This window comes from Antennarius striatus, chromosome 16, assembly GCF_040054535.1.
Source record: "Antennarius striatus isolate MH-2024 chromosome 16, ASM4005453v1, whole genome shotgun sequence".
Lineage (NCBI taxonomy): Eukaryota > Metazoa > Chordata > Actinopteri > Lophiiformes > Antennariidae > Antennarius > Antennarius striatus.
The window spans coordinates 3,541,922-3,569,886 of NC_090791.1; the positions used below are offsets into that span (position 1 = coordinate 3,541,922).

Below are 27,965 nucleotides of genomic sequence, written 5' to 3' on the forward strand. Positions count from 1 at the left end.
ATCTGCAGCTTTGACTGAGGGAAAACGTTGCAGGGCCGGCTGTCTCTCTCTCGTGTCTCTCTCTCCGGCCACAGGGTTCGTCTGGGGCCCGGTGGGGCCAAATGGTGACGCGCCTTTGGAGCGCGGTCCAGGAATTGATTTGCACTGCAAGAAAGATAGAAATAAAAAGAGAAGCATTTAAAATGCACCCCATGCAGCAGTTTAATGGGGATCTGTTGCAGGGAAATGGCTGCAGGAGACGATGTAAGTGAGAGGAGCTGCACCGCTTCACACACCTGGAGATTCCTCTGATGTCTAAGTGGGTTACTGAGTGCATTGTGCAGCTCGGTGGTGTCATCTGGCCCGGATAAGGTTCTGTGTCACTGCACTGCCAGGCAAAATGGACCAAGTCTGCAGGGAGTCTGGACGTGTCCCCGCAGGACGTGTCTCCAAACTGCAAACACACCGATTTGTTTGGGATCATTTCCATTAAAGCTGAGCAAAACCCTGGATTTACAATAAATCTAGAGGAAGAAGGTTATGATGTAATTCTATTCATGCAGGAATGATGACTGCAGCAGAAAATGATCACATCATGTTCAGCTGATGTGTTAATTTAGCTGCTTGAAGCATTAATCATGTCTGATTAATCTTTGAATCATGTTAAATTTTTTAAAAATCATTACAGTATCCTAACAAGGCGCTCATTCAATTTCACTGCTGTTTTTTTTAGCTGTTAGTTCCTGGATGTAGGTTTATTCAAAACATTAAAATTTGAAAAATCATACAGATTCATTTAGATGAAATTAAATTCTTCTTGTGTTGTCGTTTAAATATGTTCCAGAAGAATACTTTATAGAACCAAAGAAGGACACTAGTGCAGTTTTTAGCACTGAATCAAGGGAAGATATAGTAGTACAGGAACATAATTTTGCAAATATTCACATTAGAAGTCAAGACCCAGTGCGAACTGATGAACCGGTTCCGTTTTTATTGTTTGGTCTGTTGTTATTGGTGGATCAGAATCTCCGTTTAGCTCACAGACAATCCAGAACTCGACACCCACCTGCTGGCAGAGCGGGGGATTGCAGGTGAGTCGACGTGAGACGTCACAAAAGTTACGTGAGCACGAAGTGCGATATAAGTGTGTATATGTGTGTGTGTGTGTGTGTGTGTGTGCGTGTGCGTGTGTGCGCGCGCGCGCGTACGCGTGAGAACATGAAATACAATGAGGATAGTAACGTGAAAAAAATTATGAGCTCAAGCAGTTTCCAATTTATATTTAAATTTAATTCTAAATAGGAAACTAATAATTTAGTTTTAAATTTCAATACTTTGATGAAATTTAAAATTTAAATTTACTCAACGTGAGCAGTTCGCTCAGGGTTTGAGACGCTTCTTATGAAACTACTGCAGAACTAAACTCCTAATGAAATGAAGCTGAGAGGATTCAAGCTTGTGATATTTGAAAAATTCTACCAAACTTCTCCAGAAACAAGAATCTCTTTTTTTAAAAAAAGATACCCAGAACCTTTGGCACTTTGTATATTTTACAGAACGCATCTTAGTATGTATTATATATTTAATTACATTAATCATCCTGCTTGTTGGTTAAATTGAAAACACTAAATAACACAAACACTAAATGTAGCCACAATAATAATATGAGAAGAGAATAAATAACGCAAGTATGTGTATGTTGTGTAGAATTCGGTTCTACCGCCACGGCTACAAACAGGGTGTAGTACCACTTCTGTCCAGAGGGCGTCGGTGTCGCTCTGCGGCAGACAAACGATGACCGCATCAAGTCACATGACATCTATTTGTCTCATTCACAAAACTAATAACTCCTCAGCGGGACACCTCTAAGGAACGTAAACTGAAAGTGAGGAGAAAAGAGCCATAAAGACCGAACCACTCAGTTTGATGGACTATTTTATCCGAGCGCGCTGCATTTATTGTATCTCCATTAAGAGGTCATGTTGGCACTAAATCCAGGGGCAAATTATTTATGCTGCCCCCCCCACCCCCACCCCCGTGAGTAATGGCTAGAGATGGGTGTTTAGTCAGGGATCACAAAACAACAACACCATGATGAATACATAATAATTACAGAGAAGAATAATTCAAACGGGCTGTTATTTAAACATAAATCTGCTTCATTCAAACAGCCAAGCTCGAGAAATAGAAGAAATATTAAAACGGAATACCCCCCATTAAGCTTCTGTACCAATACTAGGATGCGAATCACATCCCAGAGTGCATTGCGAGGTTGATCTGGTGGTTTGTGGGCAAATACATAAGCTTTACTCTGCTGCTACTGTTCATTAGAATTAAGAAGGATCACAAGATGAAAGAATATAGTTCTTCTCTTTGTTTGTTTGTTTGTTTAGTACTCTTCATGTGAACTTGAATGTAAACTTTTATAGATATAAAGTACTCAAAAAATTGAATAAATCTTGATAACGTCAGATATTTAAAGCCCCGGCTCTAAATTACGCGAAACACGTAATTATATGAAATCCTAATGTTCTTAATTATAAAGTCAGTTCCTACAGATAGAGTGGAGGAAATAATTTCAACACTGACGTGTGTGGTCCCTACAAATACACCTCACCCCTGTGAGCTCACCTGAGTCAGCTGACTGGATGAGCACGCGGAGGGCGTGGCCACCGACCTAGTAACCAGTTTCCAGGGAGGGCTGAGGGCGTCCGCTGGTTTGGTATCCGACCAGCTCAGCCGCGCAAGTCAGTCAGTGGGACCGGAGATCTGCGCGCAGGACAGGGGAGGGAACCGGATCGAAGCGCACCGCCCGGCGCACGTCTCCTGCTCCCGTTTTTCTTCCCCCCCCCCGCCCCCGACTCCGATTCCGCCTCTTTTTCGGATGCTGCATGAAATCCATCCCCGCGTCAACAACACACCTCTGACGGACAAAGCATGGACAGCCAAGGGAGCCGCTGCAAGATCGTGGTGGTAGGGGACACGCAGTGTGGGAAAACGGCGCTCCTGCACGTTTTCGCCAAGGATTCCTATCCAGAGGTAGGTACAGAAAAAAGAAAGATTAAAAAAAAAAAGTTAAGAGATCCTAAATTTAAAAAGGTATTGAGATCGAGAATCCTCCCGGAGATCGGGTCAACTTGTTGTGGAGGTCAGATCCACCTGCGGGAAGAGGAGAGAACGCGCTGGTGTTGGAGATGCGCGTTCAAAGGCTATAACCTTCCTGTAACGGGTGTTTATTCTGCCTATAAAACTTTAACGCGTTGTCTGCGATTCTTTTATTATCATCATCCATCCATCCATCCATCCATCCATCCATCCATCCATCCATCCGCAAACGTGTTGTTTTATTTGCTGCATAATTTGAAATCCAATTCTCACATTTACCTGGTGAATCGTGCGCTCTTCACGCATCTGAATCCGTTCTCCTTCCAGAACTACGTGCCCACCGTGTTTGAGAACTACACCGCCAGTTTCGAGATAGAAAAGCACAGGATCGAGCTGAACATGTGGGACACATCAGGTAAGACGATTCCACCGAATCGACTCATCGTTTTCTCAACTTTTTTTTTTTTTTTTTACCCCCCCCTCCGGAGTGTTAAAAACACGTGAACGTCACACGGATGTCACGTCTGCACCATTTCTGCTTGTTGTTGCGTTTTGCCTTCCAGCCGCGTTGTGTTTTGCATTCCCTGCGCTCTTCCCATGCTCCTTCTGTGGGGGTGGAGGGGTTAGTGGGTTAGGGTTGCGTGGATAATTGAAACAGGATGGGCCTGAAGCGACCACTAATTGCCCCAACCGTTTAGGTGTCTTCATCATGATCCGATAGGGGCGGGATCCTTGGCACTATGGTGACGTCAGAAGTTCCTCCTTTGGTTTTAGGCTTGATTCCCAATGCATGAAGTATCAGTAGTTTGTTTTTTTTTCCCATTCAGGAATATTTTGATTGAATTCAGTAGATTTTTATGAGTTTGGCCACCAGGAATTAAATTTCTTCCAATTTTGTCAGCTTGGACGGATCAACGTCTCTCAGCTGCACTGAGTTCTGCCTTCCATCACCGTCCTCTCCGGGCCAGAGCGTCCCGTCGGTTGTCTGACCGGTCGGAGGATTGAATCTGGGTGGGAATTCCTCCTTTTACCATAAACATTCCCAAAAAAAAATCTCCAACTCTCTTCTGGGAGAGTTTTCATGTTGAACGGTGACTCGATGAAAGAATGTTGTTTTTGCCGGGACCTCGCTGCGACCCTGAGACTTAAATCTACCAGAGCCTGACAGTCAGGGGTCAGGGTCCTCTGGGGGGGGGGGGGGGGGGCACAACTCAGACACAGGCCTTATCTGTGCGCTGTTAGAGCTTAATGATGTAGCGGGAATGTTTTGCTTCTGTCTGTCTTTAAAAGCCTAAACCACCCTGGGCAAGCTTTAATCTCCCCATCCCACAGTAAACATGGCGTCACCCACCCCACAGGGCGAATGTGTGTGTGTGTGTGTGTGTGTGTGTGTGTCACACTCGGCCTGGTGGCATCATCTTTTACAGAGACCCAAATCAATAATGCGATCCCCACCATTAGTGGATTTACTGTGGTGGAGTAAATGTCGCCGGGCTTCGGCACAGCGTTAGTAAACTCTGATTTCACCGCCGGCCGCTCGCTCGCCATCTTGACAGCGCTGACCTTTTGGGGAAACTTAAAACTTGGAAGTCCAAAATGGAGGAACTTGTCACAGTAATTGCGCGCCGGGAGATATTTCCTCTCTCGGCTCTCCGTTTCCTTTTCATGAAATTGGTTGAGAGTGTCGACACCGGTCTCGGTTCCTTCTCACCTCCAGCGGTTCTGCATCGTCTGCCTTCCTTCTGGTGAATTCCGCCCGCCGTTGCCCGACGGACACTCACAAAGCGTTATTGATCGCTGTCCAAGGTGAGGCTACTTGAATAGCCTCGGTTCACATCGCTCCGACGTGCTCCGATGTGTGTTTTCCATTTAAAAAAACGCTCGCCATGGTCAGAAGCCGACCATTGATCTGTTTGGTCTCATTAATTCCGGTCGGTTGCAGGACGGTCGAGCGCCGGGGTTGAAGTGTTTATCCGATTGAAGTATTTACTGTGTTTGTCTCGCTGCTCTAAATGAATGGGTGCTTCAAGACGGAAAAACACATGACTTCTGGGAAGCGGAGCTCAACAGCCAGCGATCAGAAAGAGATGGAATGAATTTAAACGGAAGGGGTGACGTTCGGTTTCACCGCCGCGCGTCTCCCTGTCTTAATTAACTTTTAAAGCAACCCAAGCTGTTAAGCAGTTAAATGTCAATGCGGCGTGGAGATAGCTAGTCTAAGGGCCATTAGCGATGACTGTCTGCTCTTACATGGGGGGGGTCCTGTGGTCGACACCCCAGCCTGGAGCATTAAAGTGCTCTTCCTCGCTTCCCAATACGGGAAAGCTGCCTGGGAAAGATTCCCTTTAGCTCTGGCGTCAGACTAATACCTCCCTAAGAGGCAGGCAAGTCCGAGTCGCCACAGGCCGGGGGGGGGTGGGGTGGGGTTCCCCAAGCTTCATCCAGACTTCTTCACTTCCAACCCTCTGAGTGACCCCATTCTCACAAATCAGGTTCTTTCCAGTGGTGCGTTCAAGTGTCACCCCACAAGAATCTGGATTTCCTTCTGTGTTTTGTTGATGACATCTTTATTTATCTTAACCATCATGTCTCTCACTGGGCATCTTCTTATTCTGACGACCCAATTATCTTTGTGTTTATTCCACCAAAAAGCTGCTGTTGGTCATGCTGGGAACACAAAATGTGTCACTTGTTGTGCTTGCGAAGGATTTTTTTTTTCTCCTGCCAACAAGAAGCGTAAAAGCTTTTCTGCGTGAAGCTCTATTGTGAAGCACAGCTAGAGATCGAGAGCAGAAAACACATTTATATGAGCATGTCACTGATTATCACTCTTAAGGGAGTCTAATATATAATTTTGAATGTTTCTCCACAAGACTAAGAAGTCTGATGTGTTTTTTAATTGCTGATTTCAGAGGTGTGATGGTTTGTTTGCTCCATGACGACAAGACGTTGCAGGAGTGGAACGCCACTCCTGTCGCCGACCGCGTTCTTGCTCTCATACCGACTCCCCGGCATTCCTGGCGCCTTTCTGCTCTTGAGAACGAACGCCACATTCTGGGCTCGCTGGACCGGTATGATCGGGAGGCCTGTGAAAACACGCTGCGTTTCAATGGGCTCCGTTCCCCTCCACGCTTTGTGTTTGATCAATCTTTAATAGGGAATGAGCGAACTAAAGCCACGCAGGGGCAGAAATAAAGACAACAATCCCGCCTCCTCCCCCCTGTTCCCCTGCCTCCCTCGGACCCGGCGATTCGCCGGAGATACCATCAGGTTTTTGCTCGATTCGTTTGGCGCCCCCGCAATGTTACACCCGACGATAAATGATTAAAAGCCTGGATTCTAGTGTTCCGATCTGAGAATGTGGAGTCCGTTCGGGGCGGTTGCTTGTCATGTCACATGAAATGCTTCTTTTGTTTATTCCTAAACGACCTCCTGCAGCAGGGTGACGACATTCTTTCCAGCATTGCTCGCGAGCCTGAACCCTATGCAACCGGCCTCGGAGCTGGAAGAGTCGTTCGTCGTCTTTGCTCAGCTGGCCCCGGGCGATAACCGCTTCAATGAAACCTGTTTGGAGTATTCTGGAGGTTGCCCCCCCCCCCTTTTCCTTCCTCCTTCTCTTCCCACCCCCATGCTGCTTGACAGTTTCAGGTGATGAGTAAACACTCAAAACGACAGGAAAGTTGGAGTTCATCCCATTCGTTACATAATCGTCCTGATTGCGACTGTTTGCGCTAACCGCTAGTATTTTAGCACCTGATCCCGAATGGAACGGAATCGTCGTATGTTCTTTATACATTGATGTTCGAGCGTCGCCTGTTGATGATGTCGTTTTGGTCACGCTTTATTCCTCTACGGGCGAAACATCCAATTGGCCTTTGGCTCCGCCGACTGTTTATGTGGAGGCTCTTAACTTTTCGATGAGCATCTATTGACATAAACAACAGATGCTCACTTAGAGGCGAAGCCAGTGTTGGTTTTAATCCAAGAGGAAAAAAATTGGAGCCAAAAAAAAAAAAAAAAAAACGTCTGTGATGGCGATTTTTTTTAGATTTTCAGCAAAAAAAAGATGCTAATGGAAACGTGCTAATAGCAAGAAATTTAAAAGGCATGTATGGATTCACTCCCACACCCAATTTACTGGACTTAATCAGGCGAGCCAAGGCGTTAGACACCCCACTGACCCCTCCCTCGGTGGGTTGCTGTCAGAGGAAGGTTTAATTATAAGCACTACTTTTCCAATACTGTACGTCTTCATTAAAAGTTGTATTTACATGATGAAACTCAAACGGCTTAGTAAAATGAAGAAACAATAAGTGAACTGTTGATTTTTATGAGTTGTCGGATAAAATCTAACAAGACTCCTAAATTTATCACGTCTTTAACACCTGATTGCCATAAATATGAACCCAAACGTCACTTCAGCGCCCCCTCTGGCCGACGTCGGTATCGTGAAACCCCTGTGGAACCGCCGGCGTGTCGTTCGACTCATTCGTGAACAGGCATGTCAGGTCTTGCCTGCACAGAGTTGATGAAAAGGAACCATTGTAAATGTTTCACCACTTCCTTTTCCAGTTTGGCGGCTTAACTGTGACGCGCGAGGACGTCTCAAACACAAAATACGGTTTGGAAGAATGTCGTTCTGCTTGAACTTGAATCGCTTTTTTGCGAGGGTTGGGAATAATCTTGAGCACCAGTGCCAGGTCTCTAGTCCTCAGCGACGAGTCGGAAGCATGTGAGGATATTCACGGACGCAGGGGGATTCTGTAGCGTCCTCTGGGGTCTTGTAGTCTTGAAATAGGAGTCCCTGGGAATGTATTCCACTTCCTCCTTGACTCGTGTCAAGTTTGGGGCGAGCATGCAGCCTCTTTGGCAAAAACTCGAGCCGAAAATCCCAGGGATTACATTTAATAGCCGGAGCCGACAAAGACTCTTTACATCTTAGAAATCGAAAAGCGAGCGCTGCGTGTGGTGGAAGCCAATGTGCGCCCCGACTGACGTTTTCTAACCATGGATTGCCATGAATTCAGAGACACATATATATATATATTTAAAAAACATCTTTCGATGGATTATAATTTCGTTCAAGATTTCATGCAAATAAAATCAAAAAATATGTAAATCTGGCCCCCGGCCTGCTCTCCTTAGAATCTGTGAAGTGTCTTACAAGCTCCTTAAACAAAAAAGAAATTGCAGCCATTGAATCATAATTGCCCCGTTGTCACACATGAATGCATCTAAATAAATACAATCTGCAAAAAAAACAAACAGATTCACTCACACCTCATAGTCAAATAACTATAATTTCCCTCATTGTACATGTTGTCAGACTCCAGAATGAAGAGGCTCTCGTGCGCCGTGTCGCGTTTCATCGCGCCCCGAATGTGTGAGTGGGTTTGTGGGACATTGTGGAGACTCTGTAGGGCAGTAGGCCTTCCTAACTCCTGGGGTGGGGGTAGGGTGGATGTTTTATTTCTTGAGCAGGAAAGCTCCATCCCTGCACTGAATCATGTTCTCACGCCGTTTTGCACAAAGGGTCGATGAGCCGAAAGTGGGGGAAATGCGTCCCGGTTTGATGCAGGAGCTGTAAGACGAGACGAAGCGAGCCGTTTATCCGTCCCCTTTTCTTCTTTTGCTCTTCCTGCATCGACGCTCCACATCCCTGATTGGCCCATTAGTCAAGGCGGCTGCTGAAACAACGCGTCGGGGTCACCGGGAGTCAGGAGCCGTGCTAAGCGAGGGGTGGGCAGAAGTGCTGCATGAAAGCCAGCCAGCCACCCCGACAGGAACACACAGGCTGTAATTACTGCACACCATCACTTCTCGGTGGACACACACTCCGCCCGTGAGACTCGGATGCAAACACACACACACACACACACAGACACACACACAGACACACACACACATACAGAAGCGCTGGACACCACCTGGACCACACAAGCGTGTAGCCCCGCTTTAACATTCATGCAAAACGCCCCACATGCCCATCAGCCCATAAACAATAAAACAAGCGCTTCCTGTAGAGCCCCCCCCCCCCCCCCCCAAGAGGAGACGGCCACACGATCCTGCTCGACTCTTATCTCTGGCGGAGGCAGCTGTAAATGTGATCATGGATACAACCGCAAAAGCTCCTTCACACACACACACACACACACACACACACACACACACACACACACACACACTCCGTGCATCCAATGCAACGCTGAGCACCAGGCAGGAGTGTGTAATCTGCTTAAATAGCATGGCGATGACGATAATCGAAATAATCAAAATGAAAAGTTATTATGGGATGAATGTTAAGTAGACGAGTAAAAAGAAGTCTGTTTGCGCGCCGCGATGGAGGTCGATTAAATACGACATGGAGTAAAAAGGATAAAAGATATAAAAGTGTATTTTAGTTGAAATTAATCACCGCAATCACAGTAAAAGTGTGAAAGCGAATGTGTATCGGACTCAAATAAGCACTATAAATGTTACGATCACTGATGTTTAAAGCTCTGGCGTCATGGCAACCCAATATCTATTGCCACGTCTCAGTTCAGAGGCCACGTCGTTTGAAGGATGCGGTCTAACGAGGCCACGTGGTTCCGTCTGCAGAGAACAGCCAGTGTTTCCATCCCTAACCTTTTGCGTTACCGAGTGCTGCTTCTGTTGCCTGGCAACGCTAACAGCAGGAGATGATTGGTTAATTAGTAAAAGTGAGAAAGTGTTTCCAGAGAGCGTTGGGTCCGTCAGGTAGGATGGAGAAGAAGAGGAGCCTTCCTATCGGGACGCGTCCCTTTGAAGGATTCGACTCCTGAGATGAGATGCGGCTCGTAAACGTCATAAAAAGGTTATGAGAAATGAGCTTTCATAGGTTAGCGTCCGTCATCAGATTCTAAAATAAATATAATAAAAATAAATTTAGCTCATTGTTAGCGATCAACTTCTATTGACGGAAACTTTTAAGGAAGTAAAAAGATTCTAAATTTCCTCTCGAGCAAAATTTCAGTTCAGCAGCTTCCTGCTGAGGGTTCGCCTGTGTTGAGGTGATAAATGAGGTGTGTACAGTAAGTTTTTAGAGGTGTGTGTGTGTGTGTGTGTGTGTGTGGGCGTGTGTGCTTGTGTGTATGGGAATTCCAATAGCCCCCACCCCTGACCTCTCCTATTGTTCGTCCGCTGACCACAGACGTAACGGGGGCTAATGGGAGGCAGCCGGCGGGGGCACAATTCGGGTGGAACGCGGAGCAGCTGCTGCGACCAATCTGTGAACAGATTGGAGGAGCGAGGGGCGAGTAAAAAGCATTGGGGGGGTGGGGGGGTGTGGGGTAGCAGCCCCCAGTCTGTGTTATAAGAGAAGTGAGTGTTCCCTACATTGAAAACTGGGAATGGGGACAGAAGGAGTAGACAGAAGGAGAAGGGTACATCTGTGTGTGTGTGTGTGTGTGTGTGTGTGTGTGTGTGTGTGTGTGTGTGTGTGTGTGTGTGTGTGTGTGTGTGTGTGTGTGTGTGTGCGCCCCCCCCCACCCTTGAAGGCTCTTTGTTGTCAGGCTTGTTGGGGGCACCCTTGGGACGCGACCCACTGTGGTACTCGGGATGTAGACACAAAAACCTCGACTGTGTCACACTTTAAAACCAGTGGAGCACTCTGGTTGCATGCTAAACACCGAGGTGTGTGTGTGTGTGTGTGTGTGTCTGTGTGTGTGTGTGTGTGTGTGTGTGTGTGTGTGTGTGTGCCAGGAGGGGGGTGTAAATAAATTAACGAGGTGCTTTTGTCTGCTGTATGAAGAGATGGAGGAAGCATGCTTTTATTTTGAAACTTCAGTCTTCATTGACCAGAAGTAACGCGATCTACAACATAATGGAGAGGAGGAGGAAGTTATTGATCTCTAATCGGAGCTGCTTCAAGGGCACATGGGCTTTTTTTTTAGGTGTTTTTATGCTCTAGGTGATCCAGACGATCTTACATTTAGTTTGATTTTCTACTCTGTAAAATGAAATTCATTTATATTTTCAGCCATCTGATCATCTAACCCTCCTTTTCATGTTTTATTTAGCTTAATGATTTCCCCTACTACATCTTCACATAACCATGGCAACTGTACTTAATTTTCCTCCACCGTATAGTGTAGTCTGGGAATGTTAGAATAAAGTATTTTTTTTCATCTTCCTGTCTGTCCTGGGATGTTTTTATGGAATTTGAAGGAGTTTAAAAGTATTTTTTGTGTAGCTGCTTATAAAATGGAAAGAAAAATGGAACCCCGTGAACCAAGAAATATAAAATTTGGTTCCCATGTGTGACCATGACCTAAACCCAACAGGGAGTCAACAGCATTCTTTAAATTACCTTCAGGATAACAATGTCCTCGAAGGGTTTTGTCATCACTTAAAGGTGTGGCCTTGTCGATAATTTCAATTATTCATGAAACAGGAAGTTGCTTTAAGTCTATTATTTATGGTTCAGTCACATGTTGAACAAAAGTCCCAGCCTGAAAACGTTTATGTGACATCATGCAATTATAATCATAGCACCACCTGCTGGCAACAGGAAGTAAGACCTCTATGATAAACACTTGATTTCATTGGTTGACTTCAGACTAGTTTTCAAGTAAACTTTTTAAAAAAAATTTTTTACTGGAGTTTTAGCTGTGTGTTCATTAAAACAAAAGTGCATGAAAATAGAAATAAATAGAAGAAACCTTCCGTCTCCAACATCTGCAGCAGGACGACGGTCTAGGACACAGTTAGCAAAACACTAATCAACATTCAGCAAACATCTTACACTTCTATCATCGTTAATGCACTTTGTTAAAAACCAGCATCATGTGACCTGGGGGTATTTTCTTGTTAATGCTAATTTTCTTAGTTTGACTTTAGCATGTAAACGCCAAACACGCCAGCGATTGTGCTGTTGTTTTGGCGTGTTTCAGCACCGATCAGACCGTGTTCATGATGCAACACGAGAACCACATCTGTTTTTCTTTTTTTTTAAATCCAAGCAGCTACCGTAACAGAAAACCCAACTAAACGAGAGCGGAAAGGCTAACTAATGCGTCCTGGCGCTGAATCAAGCATTTGTTCTTTTCCGTGGCGGATGCCTGAGTCATCCAGTCAGACAAGGAACGCCACCCGGGGGAACTGTGCTTCTGTGTTTGCTCCCGGTTCCCTCTCTACTGAGTGCAACACAACCCGATGCAACGCCAGCTTTGATCAGCCGGCTTCAAACGGCCGTTCTGACTGGTTCTGCTGCTCCCCCCCCAGCCAGGGCCGGGTCCTTCCGGTCCCCCACCTCACCTCCACGGGACCAGAAACCCTCTCAGCATCCGTCTGCAACCCATCCAAGCGTAAGGGGATACATCTCTCACCTCCATCCTTCACCCCCCCCCACCCCCTGCCCCCCCCAGCACTTGACAGATCCCATCATTTATGGATGACTTTATTTATAAACAAGATCTTGGGTTCCTCCTTTCTCACCGCCGCCGCCGCTTTTGTGGAATTGAAATCGCTCTTGAGGTAGTTCCATGTTTCCCTGGTGGCCTGTCCAGGGGGGAGAGGGGTTACAGAGTGTGTTGAGGGAGTGGGGGAAGAAGGGGGATTCCTTTTCCACTCACGACAGGTTTTTCTTTTGTGTACCCGTGTAGCTGCCTTTTTAAATATCCTCACTTCTGTGGACGCTAGAGGCTGGAGGAGGGAATTAATCCATTTTTTAATAATGAAAAGTCTCCGAGCAGGAGTGCAAGTTTTGAAAAGTGTATGAGATTGAAAGATGTGTAGGAGTGGAAGTAAAGGATTTCATCTATGCTGTTTTACAGGTGAAAGAAATGAACCGGAGTACCGTCTGTAGCAGCAATATGGAATATTCTTTTGAGAGGAAGCTTTTCAGAGCAGAGTGCACCGTGGTGATAACCAATATTTGGCCAAAGGATTAGGGTGGATATTTGAAGTTGGCAGGAAGTTTTTGGCCTGATCTCAATGACTGTTAAAAGTGGAACCGAAAAGCAAAGACGATCCTCATTGCAGAAGTTTTTTCTAGCTGAATAAGCAACCGTGAAGTCCTAACTTGTCAATTCAAAATCTTCACAAGTCGGTGCCACCTGTTGGCGGTTGCAGGAATGACGCGTGGCTGATAGCGATCGTTTTTAATCAGCCCGACTGAAAGGAAAGAAGGAGTTATTGTTTTCCCTTAGACTCTACGAAACATGGAGGTAGTGTCAGTGACATCGCCCATAATTATCTGAGGAGTCATTGTGAAGCTCGGCGAGGAGATTCTGGCTGTCATTATCCCGGCAGTGCCTGATTCCACCTAACTCCATGGGTATTTATAAAAAGGACACAATGCTGGAACACAGACGGCGTCTGTCTTGTGTTACAATTAACTGTGCAACGAGCCGTGTTATTGTCTAATGTTTGCAAGAAAACATTTCCAGAGGCAGCACAAACAGCTGAAGGGTCAAGTTCAATGACTGGAATGAAGAGACGGCTAAAGGCCACGTCCCCTAATTATGTGTCGCTTTAAGACGTAATGGAACTTAAACAACCAAGTTATATAAAATTCCCCAGATGTCAAGAAAAGGGAACGGTTGCCATGGACACCCAATCTTTTGTATCTGCTTGTAAGTTGGGTATGTTAATTGGGATCGACCTTTTCCTTTTGGATGTCCCAGTTGAGAAGTAACTCCTCCGTCTACATGTGGAGTAACTGGGTCGTGAAAGTTGATCTGATCAGCTTTGATGGAGCGGAAGCTAGATGTTCATCTTTCAACTTCGCAAATAACAGAATAAATAACAGAATTAATACGGTAATTCTGTGTTTGAGGTATCAGAACCGTCAGGGGATGCTAGTTGCTACTGGCTGATTTCTAAGTGTTCTATTTTGGGCCACGGTGAATAATACGTTTTGAAGAGTTCACAGCCACTTCCTTCCAATCCACTCTAGCTTTCCTGCATTGGTGGAACAAAGAGATGCCCCGTTATGCCTTCATTGGCCTTCACACAGAACCTCGAGGCGGAATAAAGGCACTCAAGCAATGCCTTGAAGACGCTACGTTGGACTAAAGAAATGACAAAAAACCGTTGTTGCTCCCTGTCCACCATCATCAGGTGTTTGCAACTTCCTGTACCACAAACATGGCATTCTGATTCCAAGAACAACTCGACGAAATGTCGCAGAGGAAGCCGCTAAAATACGAAGTCTTGTCTGAGTTAAAAGGAGTAGACAACTATATAAAACACTAATCGAGTGTTTTATAAAAAAACTTGATTAGTGTTTTTATAAAAGCGAGGTGAGGAATCTATAGATAGATCGAAGAAGGGAAGTGCAGCGCAAACCAGAGACGTGGACGCCAATCAAACATCGGGAGATGAAATGCACAGCTGGGATGTATCTCTGGTGAAACGAGACTGTGTTCGATAATAAAAGAGGAGCCGTGGGGTGAAGAGGAGCTGAAAGCTGAGTGCTCCATCTCCATATCCCCGGGGGCAAGCAAAAGCCCGACGGTAATGCTGTTCTGTCCCCTGCTTGTGCTGTCATCGCCGTGGCCAGTCATGCTTTTCAACCTGTGATTGGACAACAGACGGAGGCATTAACTCCTTGGCAGAACAGCTCAGGGCAGATCAGTAGCGAAAGGTGCTTGGCGCCCTTCAAAGACTGCACTTCCTCCAGAGGGAAGAGGCGGGGGGCTTTGATCGATATCCCCTGAGTGAAGGCTGCAGACGTGGAAGGTTAATGGCCATTTAACCCGGTGTCACCTTCATCGTCTTGTCGGCGTGCTAATGCTTTTGAAAACTCGACACAGCCATCTCTATTACAAATCAACAGCTTTATCCGAATATGTGTGTGTTTTTAGTGTACTCCCGTTGCTCATTCGTCAAGCTCCGCATGGGCAACTAAAGATATGAACCCCATCCAGAGCGCGGGCTAGCCGATGGCGCTTCATTTCTGGCTTTTTAATGATCTCGTCATTTGAAACGGACAGTGTCCTCGCCACCATCTGCTGCTCAAGCTGGCAGGTGAGAGCGCCCAAACATGTCATTTGTAACCGTAGTGAACCGAAACAAACCCGAAAGAGCGTGTCTCGTATGTTTTTTCAGACACTCATTACCATTCCTTTTTGCCTTGTTTTGCAGAGCATGTCAGTTGAGGAGGCAGTTCCGGGACAAATTTGCATGTCGGAGGCGGTCATACATGGTCACATACGTGTCAAACCGCCTTCAGATGTGGCCTGAGCAATCGTATCTCAGTGGGTCTTTCAGACCTGCGTATGTCCAGGGTCGACACTGCCTCTTGCACAAGTGGGATACGTTCCAACCGCCTTTCCCAAAGGATAACTGGTTATAAAAGACGCTCTTAATTTTGTATTGATTAAGCACTCTAGACAAACTGTGTTTGGAAGTCAGCGATGTAGATGCGGGTATTAGTTTCAGGTAGCTTCCTGTCTATTTTCCAGTCTCTGATAAGCTAAACCAAAAGGCTTCTAACTTTATACTCTAAGCATTATCGTGTAAGAGATGAAAATCCCTTGAAGCTGACAAGTTTGCCATCATAATGCTGAGAAAGTAAGGTAAATATACAGTAAATAAGACTGTCTTGTGTCGTCTGTGGGTCAGAGTCTCAAAGGGTGTCTGTGTCGGTGTTTATCACAGTTTGAGTATGACACCGATTGTGGAGAAGCCGTAACACTTCACAACACAGACCAGACACACACAGTACGCTCAGCCTCTAAAAAAGGATGATGCATCAACTGGCGTCATCTCTCCTTTTAGCTGCCTCGAATCATCAATGCACCGGAATCGTTAGCCTCCACCGTCCCTTTGGTCCCTCGCTTCTCCTCTTCCGTTCTTCCCTTTCAGGGCCTCACAATGAAGCCATTTGCATCACTCCTGGTTGCTACGATACTTGGCAGCCCAACTCAAAATGTTTTGCCTTTACTTTGAAGGTGGATTTCAAGAGGAAAACAGCTACAGGGGGAAGAAAGAAGACACGGCAGGCGCTGAATGTATTTCTAAGGTTACGTCTAACCCGGTTGCAATAACTGTTTTCATTTATTCGGTGACATTTGCAGAGGTGTTTTCTGCCTTAGCCCGGCTTCGTTTGTGCACGTCGGTGCTTTTCAGTCTATACGACCTAATGAGGCTGTTAGTTGCTGTTGACTCGCAGCCATATGTGTACGGACGCATCAGAGAGCCTGGAGGCGAAGACTATTCTTTCCCTTTACTCATAATGGTTTGCTTTTTAGCTGTGTTGGCATTGAGCATGTAACGGAGAGGGAAAGGGACAATTCCTGCTGTGATGTTGCAGATTAACGTCTTTGTTAGATGCTGATGCACAACTCTGGTGTCTTGAAGAATTTTCCCCATCAAAGGGCACCATATGTTTTATCGCTATGTTTATTTAGTCGTCGTCATGAAGTGTAAAGTCTCTCCGAAGAGGTTTTGAATTAGCTCTAATGTCTCCGACTGATTGTCCCTATAGGGCAGTCCAAGTGTCAGGGGGAAAAGAGGCATAAACGAAGCCATACCACAAGCATTCAAACCTTATTACTGTACATTAGCTCTGCGCTAACTTCCTGTCTGCCTCCACATCCTCCTATGGGATATTTCTGGCCTTTGATGGCGCTCATTTGACGTCTGATGAGAAATGCTTTCCTCCCACCTCTGTCACCTTTCTGCACGACTCCGCAGCTTAGCTTAGCGCTAATTAGCTCTGTGGAAATGAAGACAGAAATCCACTTTCTTCTGTCAGAGGTCCTCGGTGCTAAATCAGGTTAATGCTAATGCTTGACGGGGTTTGGAGGGGTGTTTTATGCCCGTCCTTGGCACCGCGTGGCAGGGTCCCGCTCCTTGCCAGGCGTCATAGCTTTTAGTCGCTGCTGTCTGGCTGCACCCACCCTACCCCGTCCCTCCTGCCCCATCCATCTCAACCTGCCTCTGTCTGAAATTCAATTGACCTTTTGTTCCACCTCTCTGTGAATGGGCACAGGCCACCTCTGCCAATAGCCAACCCAGAGCACTCATACCTCTTTATTTGATCTGTCCTGCTTTCATTACCTACCCAAACACCCACTGCACACCGCCCCCGCGCCCTCTACCCCGCAGAGGCTACATCCTCTTTTATCGCCTGGTCCCGTCTCTTCGCCGATGGGGGCGATGGGGCGTGCATCTCAGGCGATGGAAGCTGTATAGTTTACATGGTGATTGGATTTTATTTGTGCCAGCTCGACTTGTTTTTAACTCTCTTCTCTCCCTCGGAGGACTTTTATTCCCCCCCCCCCCAACTTTGCAGAAGTGCTGAGGTAGCCTACCTGTCATTCAAAGCAGCCCAGCTGGGAATGGCTGGGCTGTGATAAGACCGTGACCCGCTAATCATTTTGATCATCGGGATCCACGAATCGATTAATGACACCTTAAGTCAAACAAACTTGTCGTCTTTCCGTCACCTAACGTCTCTTTGCCCTCATTCGGATTCTGCTTTTATTCCACGGTTGCGTACTTGTGCACCTTGCCCTCACCCCAGAGTCATTAAGTCTTTTCAGTCCCCTCCTTCCCCTCTTTCCCTTCCCGTCTTCAGCTCCAACCTCGGCGCAGGTCTGCTCCGCTGTGATACATACTGAAAAACCAGTTTCGGCAGCGACATCACCTCATGTGTGACCGCTACCAATCAGAGCAGGCTGTTGTTCGGCGTGTACTTTGCTGACTGTTGGACTCGGTCCCCATCTTTGTGTTACTCCTGCTCTCTCAGCAGTACAAGAAAGTCGCAATATTCTGTTAATAAGGAGAAGGAGGGGGCTTTGAATCAACGATAACACAAAGGGGCGCTGGTTAAAATGCCACTCATTTTTCTTTCTTCTGCTCCATACTAAAACAGCATAATAAATTCAGTTTAGATATCTGTGGAGTTAAAAAGTACAATAAATTCGGAAGGATTCGACCACCGGAGGCCTTTCGGGAGAGATAGTTAATCTTTTATCTTTGTTATCTGGAAGACATTTCAAAAAGCTCTCAATAGATTTAATGAACTTTTTTTGTCGGGGTGGATCTTGTACCAGAGAAGACTTGATTAAACGTTTTACAGTTCCAGATGTAGTTTCAGTTTAAATTGTAGCCTGAGAGGGTATTTTATGACATTTTCGACATCATGTCCAGCCAGTCAAACTTAAAATGTGCAGAAAATAGAAATCCGGACATTCAGATCTGGCTTTGCGAATCGTCTATATCCAGTTCTGGATCATGGAATTGCCTGGCTGCCCTCTGTATGGAGGCTCAGTGCAGACCTTGGAGATATGAAAGGAGCCAGGAGGAAGTGGTTCAGGCTCAGGGTTCGGGGCCTCGTTTGGAGGGAGGAAGCTTGGGGAGCCCCACAACTCTCTGGATGGATTACATATCCCGGAATCCCCAAGGATGAGCCTGAAAGTGTTTCAAAGGACGGAAGTACTTCACTTAGGATGCTGCAACTACCATCTGATGGACAACAGATTGTCCATTTATCATGCATCCGTGATACGCACTCCACAAGCAAGGAGGCAACAAAACTATGTGGAGACTAGGGGTTTTAATGCATATTGACCGTGGCTTCGAGGAAAAAAAAAAAAAGGATCTCTTCATGCTGACATTAACATTAACAATGCATGTTTCAAAACCTCTCTTTAGAACGTCTCACAAGAACGGATTCAGCATATTCGTTGGCCCTTAATGGCAGAGTGCATTTGGTTGAGAAATGGAATGTAATGAAAATGGTGCCTCTCAGTTGGAGCCTGTAAAAAGCATCAATCTTTCATGTGCAGCCTGTTGCATTGTTCTCAGTGGGGCGGGAGCGGGTCACCGATGCACAGCCGGCTGAATGGAGGGGGTTTATGGGCCGCGTGCAGCTATTGTCACGGTCTCATTCCATCATTAACAAAGAGAACATAGTGATGCTAAAACTGGCTGTAGTGCCATTGTGCAGACTCCATTTACCCCGCTAGACAAATGCACACAGCGCTTTAAAACCGGCTGACTGATGATTGTGCGCCGCCCGGAATAAAGCTTGAAATCAACAAAGATGATAAAGAATTATCATAATCTGTTTGAAGGTGGATTAAATGCAATATTGGAGATTTAAAAAAAAAAAAATATATATATATATATATATATATTGCAAAATACGCATCATCCCACTGAAGTGTGTGAGTTGCAGAAGAAATGTACGAGTTCAGGCCGGTAAAAGCTCCCGGGAGCGCCCACATCCGCATTTCACAGAAAAGCCCGTATATTTTTACAAGCTTTCTAATGAGAGCTGTAAGAGTGTGAGCGCCATGTCACTGTGTGAACCTACTGAGATACCATTCTACCGTTAGATCCGATCAAGAGGCAGAAACGTGGAATCTAATGCAGGCAAAAAAGAATGAGGACCTCAATGCGAGGTCGATTCCAGAGAAAACTGTTGACCTTTGAGTTTGACCTTTGCTCTTAAGTTCAATGTTCTTACTGTTGTTAATAATGCGCTGCGTACGAGGTCGTCCATCCTCATTCCACAATTATTCAATTTGGAGTGTGTCTCTGAGTAACTCAAGAAGCTCTGAGATAAAAGAAGGTCAAGAAATACAGATACTTGAGTGCTCTCACAAACCGTTCAGATGGGGGTTCATTTGCATCGGCAGTGTGCATCCGAGCTGCAGCGTGTCCGAGTTCATGTCAGAGCCTCCGTTTAATGAGCTATCTGTGTTTTAATGACCTTTAGATTACCTTCCAGGGGTGTGCAGTATGTTTGTAATTGACATAAAGGCCATATGGTTGGGATGAAGAGCCTCGTGGGGTTATTAACGTGGCAGAAAACACACACAGGATTGTCTGAGAAGACGCTGTGACCTTATCGCCATATGTTATTGTGTGTCCACAGGTTCCTCCTATTATGATAATGTGAGACCGCTGGCGTATCCGGATTCGGACGCGGTGCTCATCTGCTTCGACATAAGCCGCCCGGAGACATTGGACAGTGTCATAAAGAAGGTCAGTATTTTAGATTTCATTCATCCTTTCAACGCTTCGAATCAGCGTCCCATATCCGCCGTGGCGCCGAAGAGCAGGACAAAAAAAAAAAACCTTCAGCGTTTTCCCCCGATCAGCATCTCATATTTTTTTGTGCCGGCAGCTCAACAATAGAGCAAATCAGCGTAGAGGTCAGAGCCTCTAATTCCTTTATCTCATCAAAACGGCCAACGGGTACTTGACCCTCGTCCCGCTGTGGAACGTAGGGTCGGGTTGGAGAATGACACGCTTTTGCAGCCCGGTGGGTTCAGGACGAATATCGGCTATGCAAATTAGCCGCACCGGCTGCAGTAATCCCTCGTTACTCGCGTTAATGCGTTCCAGGACCACCACAAAAAACGAAATTCCGCGGTATAGTGACAAACTATTTTATTATTTACAGTAATTTAAATGTTTATGAACCCTCCGCATACTGATATTAAATCCCCTTATATCTGTATGACCTTTTCCCACACTCTTAAAGACTGTTTAGAGCAATTTAGTGTCTCATGGTTGTGCACTGCCTTCTGAGGTTTAACAGAACGTAGCGCACTTCCGAATGCCGTCAGCCAATCGAATGCATGTATGGTATCACGTGACTACCTACTAATAATCCGTGATGAGGTGAAGCCGTGCATCTTGATGCGTGAATATGCGAGGGGTCACGGTATATCAAGAGAATCTGCTGCAGTGCCTGTTAAAGACTTCTAGACCTGACTTTCCGCAGGCGTTAAAAACGTAACTTTCATGCAGAACAGATGGTGGTAATTAAACATTTGTAAGGTGGCCGATGGTTCAGATGCATCAATAATGGAGTGGAGCTGGGAGTGAAGGCTGGGTTTACGGTCAGGGATGTGTTTTTACAGTTGGAGGTAATACCTATTGTATATGCAGGGACACCCAAGTTAATGGGTCTGTTTATGTGCACGCATGTCATGTAAAAACAGGTCTGCGCCTCCTTGTGGGCTCCCATCTTGAAGCCATGTGTTCGCCTCGCCTTTGAACTGCGTTCCATGTGGGCCCAAGACGGTTCCCACGGCCGGGACGCTGACGCGTTTAGCGGTCTTGAGGGGAGCTGCTAAAACGCCCCAGCAGACCAGGAGATCCAACCCAAGACACCAGTTTTTTTTTGCTTTTTTTGTTTTAAACAGGCAAACATCTCCCAAGCCTGAGTGCTCTCTATCAACAGGAGGAGGCAGAGATGCTGTCAAGCTTTTGGTTTTCCCATGAATCCCTCGGCAAGGGGTCGCCTTGAACCCTGACCTTTAGCTGTCGCCCTGGTGATCCCTGAAACTCGGGGGGGGGCACATGGAAAAGCTGTTGCACAGTCACCATCCCAAATTAGACTCTTGACCCCTGAATCAAACGGTGTCGCAAAGGTTCCCCGAACAACAGCTGGGGGCGGAGAGGGTTAAACAATCGAAGCGTTTGATTGGATGTTATCGGGAGAATAGGGATGGGCTTTTAAGGTCAAAGGTGGCCTTCAGACTGAAGCGTGAATGGACGGGCCGGACATTCCGCACACGGTATGTGGAATATTTCAAAGCTGTTGGGGACGGCGGACGGTGTTGATTCAGCTGAGGTGACATTTCATGTCAAGGTGATTTTTTTTTTTTTCTTTTTTCTGCTCATCCTTTTTCTGTACATAACCTGAAATAGATTTATTGACGGGGAGGTGTGTGAGGAAACTAACAAACATCAGCGACGGCAGAAACCTGAAGCGAGCTGACAGGAAAGAAGTTTGATCTTCATAATATAGACTTCTCTGAAACGGAGGTAGAAGACTATCCGCATCAGAGCACATTCAGCTCTTTCAATAGCGGCGTATCTGCCTCCTTTACACACTTCCATGTTTGAGCTGCTCGTATTGTGCAGTTGCAAATGAAAAAATAAAGCAAGGACGGCATCTCCATTTCATTCTCACAAGTCAAATATATCAAGGTTTCAGGACAATATGAGCGTTTTTCTCACTCACTGCAAAAAAAAAGCAGCTTCAATATGAGAAACAGAGTTTGTAATAGAATTATTTGTCCACGCAGCGGCATCATTTTACGTCATCATAAAATAATCAGTTTTCAGCTCGACTGAAAGATAAAACTTTTTAAAACAAGATAATTTAGAGATTTGAAATCTTTGTAATAGCAGAATGATTTGCAGTCATGTGACACTGACTCGCATTCCATTGGCTGAAAGCATCCGGAAGTGCGCTATGTTCCGTGAGTCTCGGACTTCCGTGAGACACAAAAGTGCTTTAAACAGTCGATAAGAGTGTGGGAAAAGGTAATACAGAGAGAAGGTGATTTAATATCAGCATGGGGAGGGTTCATCAACATTTAAATCACCATAAATAATAGTTTGTCGCAGTATAAATTCGTTATTCGCGTGTGGTTCCTGGCACGCATTAACCACGAGTAATGAGACTGTATTTCAGTTTAAACACAAGAACAGGCATGGAGGTCGGATCAGGACTCCCTCTGCACACTTGATTGCTGTATTTGACTCCTGTGCTGTTTGTTAGCATTAGCATTGACTCCCGTCTTGACTCACAACTGAGTGACTGACGTCCATCAGAAATCCATTTGTTATATTACTGGTATTTAAATTCACCGCCCCTTACAGAAAACCACACGCTGGTGGTGGTTGCTAATTTCCAGCTGTGAAATAACTAAAGACGCGCTTTTTACCAACAGTGATTTTCCTTTAGAGCTGAATGGATTAACACTTTTCATCGATTAGTTCTGACACACATTCTGTTGTTCCGGCGCCTCAGTTCTAAGGCTTTGTTGTTTTTCCCTTTTCTTATGTGAAAGAAAATTCAATAACTCATTATGCAACAGGGTAGACTCGGAACCCAGGAAATAATGATGTGCATTTTTACTATCTTAAGACCATGAATTCACCATGAATTATCAGATTACTCGCGGCCTTACTGTTAATATGTACATGTCGTCCTCGTTGGATGCTCGGCGGTGAGATGTGGATCAATGGATCATTAAAATTAGGCCAAAATCTTTAAGACGAAACAAAAACACAATCAGAAATATTTTAATCAAACCCTATTTCATCTTAAAATTAAGTTTGAGGTTAAAAAAAAACAGTACTTTTCAGACATTTTACATTGCTTTGGACTATCTACTTTCTGGTATCATAAAAGCCAAAGGTCATGACTTTATATCCGACTCAGTTCTGCTCAGATTGGTCAGAATCAGCGATGTATCCCTGTTCCTTCTTGTCTCCACAGTGGCAAGGGGAAACGCAGGAGTTCTGTCCCAACGCCAAAGTGGTTCTGGTGGGCTGTAAGCTGGACATGAGGACAGACGTCAGCACCCTGAGGGAACTCTCCAAGCAGCGCCTGATCCCTGTCACCCACGAGCAGGTGAGGCCAAGCATTCCCACATTCCTAATTTTCTCACTCATCTCCCCCAATATTTCTACATTTGTTTTCACTCCAACCAACTCGCCGCTGCAGAAGGGATCTGCTCACATCCATTCATGTATCCCTTCTTCCTCGGGGAGATGGAGAGATGAAGAGAGAACTAAGAGAAAGAAATACTCGTCCTTTCAGATGTCACCGTTGAAAGATTTTCAGTTTCGGATGGAAGGAAAAATGTGTGCCTATACTTTTCCATCGAGCTCCATCATGAATCACAAACTTTCAAAGGAACAGGGGCAGAAAAATAAATGAAACCGCACATTATTCTGTATTCCTGAAGATTAGAAGTTAAATGAAAGGTCATTTATATTTTAAAAAAATGCTCAAAACATCAACAGAGGCCTTTTCTGGGAAATAACACACAGATCTAAACCCCCCCCCCTCCCCTATCACTCCCTTTTGATTCTCTTCTTGGGCTTTGGGAAGAACAGCAGATTTGAGAACAACAACCAAAGCAGAAAAGAAATCGTAAAGCAATCCACATTATTTCCCCCCCCCCCCATCTTGATCAGTAGTGGCATTGAAGTCCCAGAGGAAGTGGTGTGAGAGGAAGCTTGTGCAACCCAATCAGCCACCTCAGAATAAGAGGTGTATGACACCCCCCCACTACTCCCCCTCCACCCCCCCCAGGGCATGTTGCTGGGGTTGGCATTTTGGCTTAAATTTTGCTGACAGGCGATATAGGTGTTGCTTATGTAGAGGGCCGTGAAAGGAGCGAAAGGCGGTTTAGTGGAATTTATGTCGAGGGACACATTTTTTCCTCGCCGCAAATGTAATATTCATGCAGATTTCGGGGTTTTTCAAAACGCTGGATGAATGGGGGTGAAAAGCAGACATTGATAAACGAGCGAACCCTTCTATCGCCTGCCACCGTGACCCCCTCCCCCCCCCACCTCCCTAAGCCAGGAAGGAGGGGGTGGAATGATGAACCGTTCTGTAAATCTGCGAATTTTAATCAGCTTTCGACGTGTTCTTTTTGTGCCCTCCCCATGTTGGACATACAAAAAAAAAAGTGGAGGGGGCTTTTTAACCACGACACAAAAGCCCTCAGAACAAAGGCCCCTCTTTTTTCCCCCCTCTATTGGTGTCTGAGAGCTCGCCGGAGGCTAAAGCACAAAGCTAAAAAATGAAAAATAAAAATCAGTAGCCAAAAACACAGTTCATGTAAATAATAGACAAATAAAAGAGAGTGACACGCCGCACAGCTAATGTCAAATAACAGGGGACCATTTGTGGCCAAGCCTACAGATAGCTTTTTTTTTTTTTTTCGTCTAAATCGCTATTTTCAAACAAAGTGGCGACTATAAACGTACGTAAGAAAATCTGAGTCACCAGGCAGATGTCAAAGCGGTGTACGATAAACATTTCATCGCTCTAATCCAATCGCCCGCGTTGCTATCCTGCTGCTGATCTCAAATTGAATTGCGTGGTAGCCGAGGAGTCACGGCTCAGAGTGACCACCGGGTGAACTCCAGACGTTTCTGCGCTAATCTCGCCTGAGATCTGATCGAGCTCCTCCGCCCGCCACGGTAATCTCACCGCCTTGAATCCATAAAACCTGCCGTTCCGCCTAATGAGGGAACTTTCTTTTCTTATATATGTATGTTTCGCCGACACAGTCGCGCTCTGTTCAAAAGCGTGCAATATATAAGTTCATGGGATGCAGTCGTGCTGCATCTGAGGCGATCTTTACATGTGCTGATCCGGCGGAACAGTGTCATCGTAAAACGAGAGAAAAGTGAATTCCTCTCTCATCCCGATCACAAGCCAACAATTTATACTCTTAATTAACAGGTTTACACAGGAGTTTAGTCTTCTAAGTAGCAGAAATAGATCAGAGCGGCTCCGACCGGCCCAGTGGGATCTGCAGCTCTGTTCCCAACGCAGACCGAGGAGTCACACCATCTAAATTATTCATGCCTCAGCTGGAAGGGCTTCGTTTGTCTCCAGATATGTTTAAATTGCTGACATTTAGTCCACAGGTATACCGGAAAGCTTCGTCACGGATCCGCCGCCTACTTCACGGCCATTTTACCGTCCGCTTTTTAGATAGATTCTTCTGATGCCGAGGTTTAATGAGGGAAACTCATGCCTAACCAAGTCTTTAAGCCTGAGGAAACACGAGAACAGATAGTTTTGAAAGATGCGGAATGCAAAGTCGACGCAAACCAGTGAAATGCGAAAATGCACGACAGGAATGTATTGGGAAAGTGCCAAAACGTTCTAGAAGATATATTTTGTCGTCATTTTTTGATCAAATGTTGCATCTAATTTCCTGTTTCCAACATTTTTCCCCTTGAAAAACTATTTGTCGCTTCCATTTTCAAACAATACTGAACCTCGCGTGTTTGCTAATTCTACCTCTCTCTACTCATTCATGTTCCAGGGCACCACGATAGCCCGACAGATCGGGGCTGTGGCCTACGTGGAGTGCACCTCCAAGGTTTCGGAGAACAGCGTCCGGGACGTGTTCCACGTGACGACGGTGGCGTCGGTGCGGCGGCCGCTTAAGCCGCAGTTGAAACGCAGCAGCTCCCGGAGGGGCCTGAAGAGAGTCTCACAGCTGCCCTTGCCTCCCCTGTCGGGTCGGACTGAGCAAATGGACCAACCCCCGGCCATGAGGAAGGATCGAGCCAAGAGCTGTGTGCTCATGTAGAGACCCAATATTCTAAAAATAAATATATGTGTATATACATAAACACAGAAATATATAACGGAGGAAGTCTATTTATTGTTTTTCTTTGTTGATCTTTTCTTTGCATCCTCATTTTTTGCACTGCAGAGGAGTGAGTGGGGGTAAAAAAAAAAGAAAAAAAGAAACAGCGCTGTGGAAAGAAATGCTTTTGGATTTTTTTCCTCTTTTTTGGTTGTGTGATTGCAGATTTCTTTAGCTGTTTACATATTTGTGTTGTTCTGAAATGATCGGACTAACCCTCTGGACACAAGGACGCTGCCATCGAGTTCCCAGTATGAAAACAGGAATTAATTTCCTGAAACCGTTGTAATAAGGGGGATGGCGCCGCTTTGATGGCGAAGGCAGTGACGTGGCGTGCCGGAGCGGGACATCTGGTGATGAAGCTTGTTGCTCAGCCAGCATGAGGACTCATTACGGCGCTGTTCCGTCTCAAGCTGCTCTCTGAAATGCTTTAAAGGGATTCGGGCGATGATATAAATGATGGCGCAAACCAAACATTTGGAGCTGGAAACAGTGAATTATTGTAAAGGTGTGTGTGTGTGTGTGTGTGTATGTGTGTGAGAATTACTACCACAAGTGCATTTTAGAATAAAAGTCACAACATATCCGTTTGCCTTTGTTTAGTTCATTAAACTCCGCTCCGGCTGTCAGTTTGATTCACTGAAGTTACTGTCACTATTTTAAAGTTGTTTCTTTGTGGCAAATAAAGTGGTAAAATATTAGTGTTCTGTTGTAATTTACTTTTTTTTAAAAATTTAATTGTGTCATAGCTGCAGCACATGACTGTTAACTGTGTTTGGTTGTTGGCAGGATTACACAAAAACCACTGAGTGGTCTTGGATCAAAATGGACCTCATTCAGTTTTGGTAGGAATCTGGATTAAGGGGGAGGATGTTTTTGCAACTGTAAACTGGTTTCAGGGATATGAGTTCGACTCTGGAAGAGGTTTGAATGAATTAAAAGACTGTTGGACCTCAGGGAAGATATACAGTACAGTCTACTGGGTGCCATTCCAGTCAAAGACTACAGGCAACAATCAAACGTTGGTGCTTGTCATCTGTCGGTTTTCAAACAGTCATGTCTGTGGATTTCACCTGTCTCTTCCCTGCTCTCATGTGTCAAACGCTGCAGCCCGAGGAGTGACTCAGTCTTTCATACTCTGCAGACATCAGCTGGTGGAAAACAAAATTGAACTGCAATGCAGCAGCACCAGAGGACCTCAGCGGTGCGTTCAAAGGACCGACTAGAGCCTCACTTCTATTCCGATGCAGCCGTCCAGTTGATCCAGAAGCTCCAGGCCAATCAAAGTCATCTTTATGTTCACAGTCAGTTCTCTGAGGTCTCGATGTAAGACTTTCTGTCGGGGGTATTCATGTTGGCAAGCTCATCTACCGAAGGTGAAACATTTGGGCTATCATTGAATGTTTTACCCTCATAACTGTCTGCCGTCTGGCTGTTATATCCCTACTAGATGTTAAAACACGGGTGGGATGACCTCAGTGCAATGTCAGAGGAACCGGGATAGATGAAGAGAGAAACAAGCTAAGACAAGAGATCAAATTGGACGCGGCACAGAGTGTGTGTGCGGAAATGTTAATGGACATCCACCAGCAACATATCTTTTCGGTGGGTGAAAGTTCCAGAGGATGAAAGATGTAGACTAGGATTTAATTTGCAGCAATTCAGTGGATTCACATTGGAGTCATGGCAATAAATGTAGTGGAGATGTATTAAAATGTCCCTAGAAACTTATGAACCTGCTCCTGCAGC

General features: G+C 45.6%; 1 protein-coding gene across 1 annotated transcript; it reads left to right on the plus strand.

Moving 5' to 3' along the window:
- The first annotated feature begins 2,766 nt into the window (after positions 1-2,766).
- Positions 2,767-26,903, plus strand: rnd2 (Rho family GTPase 2). Its single transcript, XM_068337685.1, has 5 exons — positions 2,767-3,018; positions 3,412-3,499; positions 19,940-20,049; positions 23,309-23,443; positions 25,887-26,903. The coding sequence occupies exons 1-5, from the start codon at positions 2,917-2,919 to the stop codon at positions 26,154-26,156; spliced, it is 705 nt and encodes a 234-aa protein (XP_068193786.1). The 5' UTR covers positions 2,767-2,916; the 3' UTR covers positions 26,157-26,903.
- Positions 26,904-27,965: the final 1,062 nt, after the last annotated feature.

What these genes read in the sequence shown, in the direction of transcription:
- rnd2 (XM_068337685.1), top strand. Translation starts at nt 2,917, where the DNA reads ATGGACAGCCAAGGGAGCCGCTGCAAGATCGTGGTGGTAGGGGACACG. An exon ending in CCAAGGATTCCTATCCAGAG is followed by an intron (nt 3,019 to 3,411) that starts GTAGGTACAGAA and finishes TTCTCCTTCCAG; the next exon opens with AACTACGTGCCCACCGTGTT. An exon ending in TCCCTGTCACCCACGAGCAG is followed by an intron (nt 23,444 to 25,886) that starts GTGAGGCCAAGC and finishes TTCATGTTCCAG; the next exon opens with GGCACCACGATAGCCCGACA.